The 14,299-nt window shown below is 42.2% G+C and overlaps 1 protein-coding gene across 2 annotated transcripts in view; it reads right to left on the bottom strand.

Annotated features, from left to right (window-relative positions):
• Positions 1-11,681, bottom strand: part of LOC119726477 (exportin-T-like) — a 62,655-nt gene extending 50,974 nt beyond the window's left edge. The window contains exons 1-3 of one of the 2 annotated variants that reach the window (XM_038198182.1): positions 11,471-11,681; positions 6,825-6,932; positions 2,940-3,079 (exon numbers count right to left, since the gene is read on the bottom strand). In XM_038198182.1, the coding sequence (XP_038054110.1) occupies positions 2,940-3,079; positions 6,825-6,884 (200 nt within the window). In that variant the 5' untranslated portion in view covers positions 6,885-6,932; positions 11,471-11,681. Of the gene's footprint in view, positions 1-2,939; positions 3,080-6,824; positions 6,933-11,346 lie in introns of both variants that reach the window. The other variant, XM_038198183.1, reaches the window with a different exon arrangement.
• Between the last annotated feature and the right edge of the window lie 2,618 nt (positions 11,682-14,299).

Genomic DNA, 14,299 nt, shown 5'->3' with positions numbered 1-14,299 from the left:
GTTGAGGGAGACCATTTGGTTGGTGAGAAGTTGGGCTCAACATTACAACCCCTTTCCCACCAGAGGTCAGTAGCCACCCTCAGTGACCAACCTCAGTTCTACAGATATTTCCATGGAAAGTGTTCGACCAGTTTCTTTGACTGGCTTCCTCCTAATAATGACAATAATAATTGTGCTTATATAGCGCTTTCCATCGTATCAACAATCTCAAAGCGCTTTACAATTATTACCCCGTTCATCAGGCCATGGGACCACGCGGCAGCCGATATCAGCGCTCAATCGGTCCTCAACCCTCACAGGTACCCATTTATACTCCAGGGTGGAGAGAGGCAATTGTAGTTAAGTGTCTTGCCCAAGGGCACAAACACCATGTTCCTGGCCGGGTTCGAACCCACGTACCTTCGTACATGAGTCAAACACCGTAACCACTTGACCATGGCGTTCTCCTGTCAGGGTGTTTGAGCATGCAACCAGGCTCTCTGCTTCCTCTCACCCATACACTCTAGCTGTGCCGAGATGTACATGTAGAACAAAGAGCTACTCTACTAGCTTTTTCCCACGTTCTCTAGGCCCTATCTCTTTGGAACTTCTTGCCAAGAGGCTGTTTCCCTCCATTCTATGATCTAACTATGTACACTGTATTACGGCCTTTCCCTGAGGACCCAAATTCATGCACCATCATCCCCTAAAATACTGGTACTACATGTACCGGTACATGTATCAAACCCATTTACGAACACTAATCTTTAAACTCAACCCATTAGTAATAAACATGTAAACCTCCAATTAAATTATATCGTAAGGGGGGTTGAAAACAATTTTTGTAAACGGACTAGACTTTGAGACATGTGAATGTTAAATAATTTAAAACCATTCTCTTCATAACACAGTAATTCATTTAGCCTTCATTTTTCAATTAGAATATGCGGATGCGATATTACACAATTTTTAATTGTTGTTACAGGTACCGGTAGGTCTGTCTACACTTCGGGACCAAAAAGAAAGGGGTTTACCCAGTAATAAACGTCTTTCCGGCTATTAAATTGGCACATAATCTCCCATTTCCTGTCTTCACTGATGGGCGAAAAATGGCGCCGTCGGATATTATCTCACAGAATGTACATCGGGACTTGTGGATTTAGGGAATAACATTGTAATTTGTCAAAGCAGGGACTCCAGTCTACAGGCGAGACATTCTGATGCTGGGAGATGTTGCCAATGTAGACAGTTTTATGTTGAAAATCTAATCGGTACTTAGAGTACGGTAGCATCATAACATACATGTACATGTACGGTACATTTGTGAACAGGGATGCACATGTACAATGTATCAGTACACAGTAAACACGCGTGTATTAAAGGGAATGTACAACATTTGCAAACATCGACAAATAAAACTACCAAGTTTTTTACGAAATACCTCACTAGGATGTTGGTTAATGACAGTCTAAAGCATCCTGTAAAATTATGGCACTTGGTGTGAAGTCATTTTCAAGAAAATTGTATTTTTGTATAAATTTCCAACGGTGGTCGGCCGACCACCGTTGGAAAAACCTAACTATTTTTCAACCACTGCTCCAAATTTACCATTTTGTTCAGTCAAAATTTTGTTTGCTATTGGTTACATGTTCATGAACAGGTGCAGGCCAGCTAGACTGGTTCCCTGACCTAACAATTTTCCGGCATCTATAAATTGATCCATTTCATCTTTAGTGGAGTCAGGGAACCAGACTACTTGAACGTTTTTGTTTTTCTTGGCTTTTCCAGCGTTTTCGAACACAAAACTTCAAACATGTCAGTGAAACAATATTTGATCTATTATACTAACCCCTCAAATAGTTCATTTTTAAAAATAACAGCAAAAGCCAATGATGTACATTTCCCTTTAAGTGGCCTCTTGACATTTTTGATTGAAATTTGAAATAAAGGAAAAGTACACACAAAGGTTTGCAGTCAAAATGTTATTTGCAATTTGAAAAAAAAAGGCCCAACAGCAAGCAATTGCTGTGAGGACTTAACGGTACATCCCAGAACATACAGAGTACATGTATGCCACAAAAACATGCAACATTCAGAAAACAAATAATTAAAACTGTTTATTTATATTTTTTCATCAATGAAATTATGTATTAGATTAAAACCTGACTATTTCTTAATCCACTCTTTTTTTTACTCCATTCCATTTGGGTCCCTAGATCCAGAAATACAATCAATTAAAGGGAATGTGCAACATTTGAAAACATAAAAAAACAAAAAAATTACCAAATTATCACGAAAACCTTACTGGACTAATGACAGTCTATTGCATCCTGTAAAATTATGGCACCTGGTGTGCTGACATTTCCAAGAAAAGTGGTATTTTTGTATCAATTTCCAATGCTGGTTGGCCGACCATCGTTGGAAAAAACTGGATTTTTTTTTTTAATACTGCTCCCAATTTATCATATTTAGTTATAGTTCGCATTTTGTTGCAATTGATGACACACCTGTGAATGGGTACCAGCCAGCTTGACTGACTCCCTCCCAATACATTGCCTGACATCTTTAACTTGCTCCGTTTCATCTTAAATTAGGTCAGGGAACCAGACTACAAGCACATGATTGTTTTTCTTGATTTTTCCAGCATCTACAAACCCAAAACCTCAAACATTTATTTATTTCTGAAAATTACAGCAAAAGCAAATGTTGTATATTCCCTTTAAGTGAAACGGTGTACATTTGACTTGGCCACTCTCACCTGGACATGCTGAATCTGGTTTAAGCATTGAATAGGCATTGAAGTTGGCATTGAATTTGGTGACAGGTGAGAGCGGCCAAAGTAAAACGTATACCAAGCTTCAACATTGATTGCTAGAATAAGAATTCCCAGGTCAAGAAATGTAAGAGTGACAGAAAAATCTAAAAGCCAACCTTCTGTCAACTTAATATAAAAATCTGACCTTGTTTTGAGGAAGTTCTCCAAGACCTGGAAGCAGAAGAACTTGATGTGGTCACTCTCGTACATCCCCTGCACGACGGCCTCCGCGCAGAGCTTCCAGCCCTCATCCGACTGCTTCAGCTGCTCAAAGTAGGCCAGGGCCTGCGTGGGGACAGAGTTGGGAGCAATTACATTCTCAATGAATGGGGGCAGGTGCAGGAAAGCCATACCGGGCGTGGGGAGAGGTTGGCGGTTACTGATCGGCGGTCGGCTGAGAACAAACATGGGAAATCTGGCACCGTGGTGCGTAGTAGTCTGGAAGGTGAGCGCGTTTAATTAAGTTTCGCCGATCAGTTCCGGTCCTTCAAATGTTTCGTAAGGCTGCCAGGACAGGCTGCACTTGCAGTGACACTTGGCTTCGATCGAAGGTTGACTTTCCCCCCTTGCAGCTCTAATACTCGTTTCCTGTCCATAAGATTTTCAACAAGAATATTTTTCTTCCTTCACATGTAGGACAAAATTGAATCAGTCTCTGGTGGTAGGGCAAGACTGTCACAGCTAAAAGCTGAGAATGTCCCGCACCACAAAAGGACAGGCAAAAGGTTCTACTCCACTGGATTGCTGTTTTCTTCTCTTCTGAAAGTGCGCTGGAACTATTATTGAAATTTCTTACGCAGACCTTGCACCGGCATGTATTGTCACCTACGGTACCAGGTACCGGTGCGTGAAAAGTTGGTTTCAGTTTCGAGCTGTCTGCACTTGCAAGTGGATGGTGACCCGTTCAAATCTGACCAAGAAAAGTCCACGTCATACCGTAGCACACAGTATCAAAACAAGTTGTTAGAAACAACTCTAAGAGTCACGGAAACCCTCCAAAAGTTGTATATCTTACGTCATGAACATGCAAACAAACAGACAGAACCTTATCTCTAATGGCCTTAAAATGCAAAACAAATAGCCATTTTTGATTTGAAGTCCAATGAGCAATGCAGCACACAGCATCACAGAGATAAAGCCCACATGTTCAGAAACCCAGCGTGCGAAATGATGACAGGCATACGCCTCAACATTCCTGCAACTAGTGACGGCAAGTCCTTTCAGCAACAAACCTGCTAGTAACAGTGACTCAAGAACAAATCTGGGGATTTACTCTTAGACAGAGAAACAGGGCGTGGAATGCATTGGGATTTTATAAAAGAACGGTGATCGTCCAGACCCAAAAAACTCAAAAGAAAAAAACCTACAGGTGGAATCATGTGATCTATGGATTAAGGGGTAACAGGGGCCTTGAGGATTGTGGGGACGAGTGATAAACACCAGCACAATCCATGAGTCATTTCAACGGTTCGAAAATTTGGTTGCCTCGTGATTAGAAACATTACCGCGGCTATTCCTCGGTGGCTGACTTAACAATTTTGGGACGTAGCAAACGGAGGGGAACCCTCTGGCCACATTCCATCCCCAACATAATTAGGAGTAATGCGCAAGAGGCGCCTACAATATTCCCATCGGAAAACGTACGCGGATGTCAAAAGTTGAACCTGAAGCAACAAGGGTAATTTATCAAAAGATTCATAAAGGTTGTACATGTACATGTACAAGTTTATACGTTTACATGCATTCAAGTTTAGTGTGAGATTTTTAATAGGCCTATACTCTCTTTCAGTGTATGACTATACATTGTAAATTCCCAACCTGTATAATGTGTGCGACCAAAGCCAGCCCTTTACTCTTTCCTCATCCAAAATTTGCAGCAAATTTATAAAAAAAATGCGACTTCCCATTCACTTGAAAAAAGCAGACACTGGCCAATCATGTGGAGCTGCTAAGCACATTGCCACGATTGCTGCACAGAAGTTTGCCATGCACAGAACATACCCGGTACTGTACACTGTACTGTACATGTACATGTACATGTACAAATGTACACGTATACATGTGTGCCTGTCGCCACAAAATGAGCTGAAATTCAGAAATCGCCATTTTGCAGTACAGTGGAGAAAATCCAAAATTTGAAGGGGAGGTCATTTTTTTTGTTTCCAGGTGAACCTTGATCTGTAAGTCCTCTTTTAGCTTTCTCCACTGTTTTTATTACGTCCAACAAGTTTAAACCTATGTCCTGTTTTATTAGTTGACTGTTCATTGGGGAGTCAGGTTGGTGAAGCCATACTTTCCTTGCCTTCCACCGCTGTGACCAGGGTTCGAATCCCGCCTGGGCCAATATGTGGATTGGGTTTTCGGTCCCTACCCGATTCCATGGGTTTTCCCCGGAATTTTCTTCAGGGGTTTTCCTCCCACCTCTAAAACTGTAATTTCTTCTCACAGTCTTCTTCAGGCTCATGAGCTACAGTGCCTGTGGCTTTTTTGGGGAATCCTTGGTTTTGTTTCTAGAAAGAAATAATAATTCACTGTCTGCAAGACTTTTAAACGCCATTTTCTTAAGTGTTATATCTTCAATTAAGTTGGTGGTCCATATTTCCATTACAGAACTCAGTACCCTTGAAAGTTGTTCGTGTTGTACCATTGGAAAGCTCTTGTTGTGCATAATCCATAAATAAATATCTAAATTCTTTAAAAAATCTGACTTTAAGCTCATTTTGTGATGACAGGTTACATGTGCTTAGCAAGAATGCGTTACAACTGATTTGGAATGATGGAAAAGAACCATGAGTCATTGAATGTGTGGCCATTAGTGTCCCAAATGACATGAGAATTCTACCACCAGACTAGCCTGCGGTGAAATGACGATGTGATCATCTGAATACGTGTACAAGTACATGTATAACAAAAACCAGACTTTCTGTTTTGTGATTTCCAAATTGTTTCATTCATTCATGACAAATGCAAGATTGGCTCAGTCCATGAAATGCACAGTCGAGTGCCAACAAGCATTTGTCTCAAGCTGCAACTTTCGAACTGTGCAGTTAACCCGAAAACCTGCATGATCGATTATCCTTCAGTTTTTCCATTCTGTCCATTGTTCACATGCAGTGCCACACAAAAGGTTGAGGGGGGGGAGGATCCAAACCGAATCTTGACTGAATTTCCCCATATGTATTGTGCACAAAGCAGAATTACAATTGCATATAATTAATTAGCTGATAATTCCAAAACCCTTTAACCTATAGTCATGAAATGTCTTGGGTGTGTTCGTATTAAGTTGTTCAATGCATGCACCAAGCTTCATAATTATTTGTCACTCAATGGCCGAGATCTTAGGGGGGTGGGGGTGGAATCAGATCCCAGTGGGTGGGACACACCGTGTACTCATACAGGTTCGCGCGCACATGTAGCGTAAAGTACATGTACGCATGACAAGTTTACTGTATTCTGAATTTGCACAAAATCATAGCGTCTTCGCGTGAGCGTCAGACGTCATTGGTAATGCGTTTGAATGTTTCTCCCAGTTTTCCTTTCTTAATGTTGTGGGGTAGTTGTGCATGACGCAAATGGGTTACCTGCTCACTGTGCCAGTCATCGGTGGAGCTACATGTACAAGTAAGCTGGTACATGTACTCCGACCTCCCCTCCCCCCCCCCCCCCCCGTGAAACACCCCCCCCCCCCCCCCGCCCCTAACAGACCATTATCGTGCTGCCACCATTTTAGTCATGTTCCCTGTATCCAATAACAGTACTGAATGACAATGGGTTTTTGTGCAAACAGCAACCAGACTATTTTTCCTTCTAGCCTCGCTTTGGTTACGTTGATTTGAATGGGAAAAAAAATCAAGATGGCCGCAACATGATAAAAAAATGGTCTATCCTCCCACTTGCTCCCAAATGACTCCAAGGATGCATGTGCAGGTACATGTAGGTTACTCTACTGCTAATATACATTGTACATGTAGTCACAAGTGGAGTAATCCTAAGCTGCTTCATGCCCACCCGCCTTCGTCATCAATCTTACCCTGGCATGACTGGCCGAGTCGGCCATAGGCCCCAGTCCTTGTAAGGCTTGCTCATCCATAACAGCCTGTGTCCAGCCTCACCGGTGTGCCGCTCACTGTCATAACATCTGTTCAACAGACCAACGAAAAATGAAAGATTGGGTTAAAAAAAAAACACACATCACTCATCAAATTGCCGGATCATTAATCAGAGAAATGGGTGGGGTTATCTTCTTTTAAAAATCTGCAAGTTATTTTCTTTCTTCATACAGGAGGTTAAAATTGTTGAATTTCATGTACTTACATTGTACGTACATATCTTTGGTTCAATTAATATTCATTATGGAAAAAAAGGGAAAACACAATTAATAATTTATAAAGGTGCATGGCCACTGATAGCAACGGAAGCTAACTTTGCAGTCTGTAAAGGTATTAATCTACAAGTATAAAATGAATGACGTTATGGCTCCTTTGTATATTATATATGTTGTATGATTTTGTATAGATTATTGTACATTTTACGTACATTTTGTACATGAAGTACATGCATTCATGCATGTGCATTAACCCAAACTCCCTACTGTCTTTTACCAAGTACTGTCCAAGTCCGCCAAAATCCATCAATCACACTGCTTCCAAAGCATGCTTTGCTTCAGGCCTCCTGGACCAAGTCCATCATACTCCATCAATATTAGTCAAACCAGGCCTGCAGGACCAAGGTACCCCCCAAAAAAAATTAGGGGGGGGGTTCCACCCCCCCCCCCCCCCAGATCTCGCTCATCGAGTTACGAAAAATTTTGAAACTCAGTACATGTATAGAGCAACTCATCATGAACATACCCAAGAAATTTTGTACATACATAAAGGTCAAAGGGTTTGGGAATTATGGCTAATTAATTATTCACATGTAGTATGTACGAATGGTCATTCTGCTCTGTGTACACGACGTACCGTATGGGAAAGTTCAGTTTTCATGGCACATAGCGCCGGAAATTTTTTGCTGCGCGCGGTAACCCATGGTCTGATTTTTTTATGTTTTTGGTATCAAAAAGATGCACAAGGCTCGAGGCTAAAAAGTCATAACAGCTCGGGTCGCGAAAAAAAAATTCAATGCTATCGCGGAAAAAGTTGAAGGGGGGGGGGGGGGGGCGGAATCCCCCGGCCCTTTTAGGGTTAACTGGCCGAAAAGAGGAAAAAGCTATGCCCGTGCAGGATTGAGCTTACTTGTGGAGGACATCTCCAGGCTCCGTGCACAGGTACCGTGCACGTACATGATCCCTAAACAGAATAAAAACAAAGAAAGAATCTGGGGAGACCACTGGGAGGAACTCTTTGAACGTGGCTGCGCTAAGCCTGGATTCATGTATCATTGCCACGGCTCCGATGACACCGCCCTTTTCAGACCGTGAACTTGGGGCAGCCAAATCCTACCTGTCGCTTTTTCACACGCGTCCGAGATTTCAGCTTTCCGCCGCTTCCAGAGGATTGCCAGCAGGAAATCTCTCAGGAAGTCATTGATCAAGAGAAAATAAGGCGGCTTTTCAGCTGGCAAATTTGATTTCCTGTTCTTTGGGGGACGGATCCAAAAGAAGATTGACACAGTCATGCACAATGTACATCTGGTCTTGCCAAAAACACATGTACATGTACGTACATGTATGTGACACGAACACAGTGGCGGATCCAGGACTAAACAGAAATGACTGTGGTGTGGAAGTCCATGTTTGTTTGGTTTTGGGAGGGAGGAGGGTGGCTGGGGGAGGGGGTGATGAGGAGGGGGGGGGGGAGTGGGGGAAGAAGGAGGGGGAGGGGTGAGAAGGGGAAAGGGGTGAATGAGGGGTTGTAGTCAAGCAATGAATCAATTGTATTATCAATACTGAGTGATGATGTCATTTACGGAACTTACTTAACTGCATCAGGATTTGTTTGCATTATGCCACCAAAAATAAATACTTCTGCTTCTGATTACATATCATTTGAAATTAAAATAGCATTTGGAGGGGGGGGGGGGGGTGGGAGCAGTTTTGTTTTGTGTACGTTCATATGGAGGTGTCTGCATAGTCAAGGGTAAAAGGTAATGTACATTTGTACATGCAGTAGTTGATGGTACATGTATGTGGATTTTTTTCCTAATTTTCCCCCCAAAAAATTAGGGTAAGGGCTGTCAAAATAGGGTTAGGTACATTGTTGGGTAACCGGAAGCAGAATTGTGTGTGTGTGCTGTATATGTACCCAAGGGAACACGACATGTAAGAAACATTGGTCAGTGGGGGGGGGGGGGGGGGGGGGCAACAGCAACAGTTGTTGGCCCACCTCAACCACCCTTTAGATCCTGCCTTCTACCGGGTACATGTACAAAAAGCAAAGGATTCTTTCCACGGTGCCCTCTTCTGTTCAGCGTGTGCCAACCATATCAATATCACCATTGCATATATGCTGCCTGAAAGGAAGATTTATAATCTCCCCTCTTTAGAAAACAGTCAAACCGACCCATGAAATAACAGCACTGCAAACATATGTACAGGCAGTACAGGCAGCAACGGTTTTGCATGAATGTTATTGGGCGTGATCCATGGATCTGTGCGATTTATCGATAGTGCTGCCGTCGGACGATCGCGTCACTATCAGTCGATCACCTTTTCTTTCGAATTCATGAATCTGGAGGATTGTTTTGAAAAAGGGAAGTAAAGATTTCCTACAGGATCGACCGATCGCGCAAGTGCATATCTGACGTATTGAGTGATTGGGCCTAGTGCAGATCCAGCAATCGCGCCAAACGTATGTACATCAGTGTGCATGTACTGGGTATTGTGATATTTCAAGTGTATAACTTACAGGTTTTGTTGGACTGATCGAGATAGACAACTGTACGATTGTGGTGCAATGCAAGCATGCTTTATTTGACCTTTCCAGTGACCTTATCTATGGAGCGCCTAGTACCACAGAATAACACAAGTGATCTTGCATGTAATGGAATGCCTTTGACACAAACTGAATGGCTATGAATACTACAGGTATAACTGTCACTTTACGGGTGCAACGTTCATCGAGTCAAAAATCCGATGTAGGCGAGTAGAATCTCTGATTTCTCCAAAATATTGTCGGTCCGAGCATAGAGCCAGGCAAGGCATGAAAGGTTCTAAAAACCATCGCATTGTTACCTTATTTATGGAGGACTGGTGGATAGTCAGTCATGCCAATAGGACTCCTTTTTTTTGCAGAGTTTTTTTTGTGTGAGAAAGTAAATCTATCAACGCAAGATATAAAATTCACCTAGCGTTACAGGACCCCCCAAAAATATTAGACATGCTTGCTAGCGTAAAAGGCACACAGGCATGACAGGTGCCTTGCTGACTTGTTAAAGTCAAGACAAACTGCAACACGAAAACAAAGATGGTGATCACCGCGCGATGTAGGCCCCTACATGTACATAATCAAATAATGTACCTTGAACCCCCAAGGCGCGCTGAATCGCATGGCACCAACCGTAAACAACATAGGAAAATCGTAATTTGTCTGTTTGTACCCCAAGAAACTGTTCAAAAATTACAAAAAAAGGTGTCATTATATTGAGAATGAGAGAAGTCTGCTTTAGGTTGAAACTCATTTTGAGTAATCACCCTTGACTTAAATTTCATCGAAATTAAACAATAATAAAACAGGGGCCCTACACTGTACTATACACGATCGCCGCTATTCTGCATTTTACAACCATTTTTATAAGGCAGTGGATATTTTGCCGGAGACGGCAAACCTTTAGTAAACGTTAGTTTGCCGGATATGCACTGAACATGCGCAGTTACTGTTTTTTTGTACTCAAAACATTTTCTGGTAACAAATTTTAGTCTGGCTCCATGCCAATATTATCGTTGTAACCTCGTATTCACAAGATGGGATTCAGACCATTTTATAATTTCGGACTTTATTTCCCTTTAAAAAAAATCCTCCAGAGCCACAAATCTCAAAAAGAAAATGTAATAGGCCCTACTCTGCAATAAAATGTTTGAGACATGTTAAAATAATAAAAGAAGAATATTCTTATTTATTTGGGGATGGGAAAAAAAACCTTTAAAATGTGGCGGGGGTCGGAATCGAACCCGAGTCATCCCGCTCACTAGAGCTTTTGCTTAACCATTAACCGCTACACCAAACGTGCTTCACAACTTTTGGTGGTAATTTAATACATCTTATAATTCAGCCCTATCTTAAAGAGTACAGCGCCCTCTGTTGATATGGATTGCCGCCGGCAAACCTTTAGTAAACGTTAGTTTGCCGTCATTACCTCCGGCAAAATATCCACTACATGTATCTTTTTATAAACTGAATTCAACAACATAAAAGTGAATATTTTCGTATTTAATATAGAAGCAGTCTAAAACTCCACGTACACAATGCAAATGTACATCAAGTTGTAATAGTATGTCTTGGCAAAGCAACACATGGCATTTGCATACAACATGTAGATGTCTCAGTAGTAGGCCTACTGCTGTACTGACTGTACAATACGACATGTACGATGACATGTGGGAAATTACAACCTACCTTATGGCTGCAAGTTTTTATAAGAGTAAAGCCATCGATCCACCCAGCTTTAGGCTGTATTTTACACGAGCATGACAAGTGTCGTTTTAGAATAAAGTTGGAAAATGTGAAGTCAAACACATACCAATAATTTATATCCAAGACGGTTCTGACGCAATACGTGGCAAACTTCGCACGCCTCTTGCATGTGATTTCATGTTTTCTATGCGGCCATCTTGGATCCGTATGGTCACGTACCGTAATTAGCTTGCAGTAGCGTTCCTAGACGTCTGGTTTCCAGACACGTTGGGTGAATTAAAACAAACCTCGTGCTCGTTCGGCTTCGCACAAACTGAGTCGCGGGAAATTGGGGTGGACTCGGTTAAAATAATTCATCTTTTGTAAATAGTTCCATCTATGAAAACATGCATTCTGAGCCATGTTATTACTTGGGTCAATCTGTGGCGGTTCTATGGGGGGAGGGGGGTGGCGGGATGGGGGGGGGGGGGGTCTAGCCCTCCCCAAAAAAACAAATTCCATAAAAAAAAGAAAATTGCACTACTGCCAAAAGAATGCGAATCGCGTTCTCCCCTAGCCCGACTGCGTCTGGCCGTACAGTACTATCGCAAGCTCTGTAGTACGGCCAGACGCCCGATGCTTCCACAGAGACTGAATTTTGTTGGCCGCCGATGTAGCGATTTTGCTACATCTTTCGATCGCGATTATCTTTTCATCCAGGACACAAATTTCCAAAGTTAAGGTTCGTAGTCGTAGAGCAACTCATACCTTTTCGAAAAAACGTTGTTTGGTCTCAATATTTTCATCCATCTGGCCACAAGACGAATTTCAGTCATCAGATTCCACAAATATCGTCCCCCATGCGATCCCCCATGCGATTTCAAAATGGCGGCCGCGCTGTAATGTATGCAATATGCAGGCACGCCCGCACAAACTCATGAATATGCATAAACAGTCTGTGACGTATGACTTCGTGTTTTTGGACGTACGGGCCCCACCGCGCGCCGCACGCACGTCCAAAAACACGAGGTCATACGTCACAGACTGTTTATGCATATTCATGAGTTTGTGCGGGCGTGCCTGCATATTGCATACATTACAGCGCGGCTGCCATTTTGAAATCGCATGAGGGATCGCATGGGGGACGATATTTGTGGAATCTGATGACTGAAATTCGTCTTGTGGCCAGATGGATGAAAATATTGAGACCAAACAACGTTTTTTCGAAAAGGTATGAGTTGCTCTACGACTACGAACCTTAACTTTGGAAATTTGTGTCCTGGATAAAAAGATAATCGCGATCGAAAGATGTAGCAAAATCGCTACATCGGCGGCCAACAAAATTCAGTCTCTGTGGAAGCATCGGGCGTCTGGCCGTACTACAGAGCTTGCGATAGTACTGTACGGCCAGACGCAGTCGGGCTAGTTCTCCCCCTAAATAAATAGTCGTGAGAAGGGTGCATTTGTACACTTTTAGCTAATATAGTGTGCCTGATTGTAGGATGTTATCAATATCAGCGCTCCCCATTGAAAATATGGCACGAGCCACCGACCCACCACCACCACCACCCCCACCTATTTATTTTCGGAGGCGAGTCCGGAGAAAATAACCGGTCTACATTTCAGCACGCCTCCCTGAAAAAAATTCTGGATCCACCCTGCTAGCCCCCAAAATATCATGCTCTAGAACCGCGCGCCTGGGGTCAATAAGACAATATTGGGGACCCCCGTTGGTTTGTTACAAGTATGTTAGGGGGAGTGGGAAAAAAAATATTTGTGACCGTTTGTGACTTCTTAAATATCATCCGTGTTAATCATGACTGATGTTTTTTACACCTTCAACATTTTTGAAATTGCAAATTATTGCGCTGCATTCTAATTGAAAATATTCCGTGCTTACAATTTTACGGAGACAAAATGTAGATGTGAGTGCCTGTAAGTTAAAATAAATGTCTATCTCCATTTTTTTAATTATAATTAAAAGAAAGCGCCATTCCAATTGAAATAATTACTGAAGAAAATGTAAAGTTATCCCGTGTTCGATGTCACTAATATTCATTTTTAACAAAGGCTTCGTAACTGGCATGGGCGTCGCGAAGGGGGGGGGAGCAAGGGGGCACCCCCCCCCCCCCGGAAAAGCAAAAACACACACACACACGCACACACAAACAAAAACAAAAGGAGAAAAAACAAAAACAAAAAGAGGCGCGAAGTCGTATTGTTGTTAATTTATGATGGGTTGGGGGAGGGCAAATGTCCCTGCCCACCCTCGAAAAATGATAAAACAAGAACTAGTGATGGAAAAGTACAGGAATTTCGGGGGTGCTTTGCGAATGCCCCTCTCAGACAAAAATCCTGGCGACGCCCATGGTAACTGGTCGGAAGTGCTCTTTTTCTGTTAATATGATGTGGCCAGTATTTCGCGGAAAAGTGTTTATGAACAAGTGCAACTGCACAATAAGCTCTGGCGCAAAATGCGACGCCGATGGCACAATTGTGATAATGATAATGATTCTTTATTGTCCGCATTTTAGAAATACGGATAATCATATTCCATTGGTAACACAATAACTAACACTAACAGTGCATCAAAAACCTGCTACAAAAATCAAAATACAACATACATCTAACTACTAAAGAAGGAAAATAAGATGAAAATGAATTTTTACAATTTACAACTTAAATTTTACAATTTTCACTTACGATTTACTACTTAAAATATATCTATTATACACGTGTAATAATCAAAGCTGCAGTACAATGTGAATAAAACACTCATGTATTACGTTTAAAATCATTGGCAAAGTTTGCCGCTTGGTTGAGTGATTGAAGAGATGGATTGAATTTGGGGCAAAAGATTGTCGAAAATGGAGTGAGTTTTTCTGTGGGGGCCGGGGACGGACTCAAGTCTGATCGGCCTGAACGATTAACAAAAATGGATGAGTCGGGTCCTTCA

The sequence above is a fragment of the Patiria miniata genome, unplaced genomic scaffold (genome assembly GCF_015706575.1).
Source record: "Patiria miniata isolate m_02_andy unplaced genomic scaffold, ASM1570657v1 HiC_scaffold_2, whole genome shotgun sequence".
NCBI classification, from domain to species: Eukaryota; Metazoa; Echinodermata; class Asteroidea; order Valvatida; family Asterinidae; genus Patiria; species Patiria miniata.
Note: the sequence above shows the minus strand (reverse complement) of the source record. Positions and strands in the feature narration are given on the sequence as shown.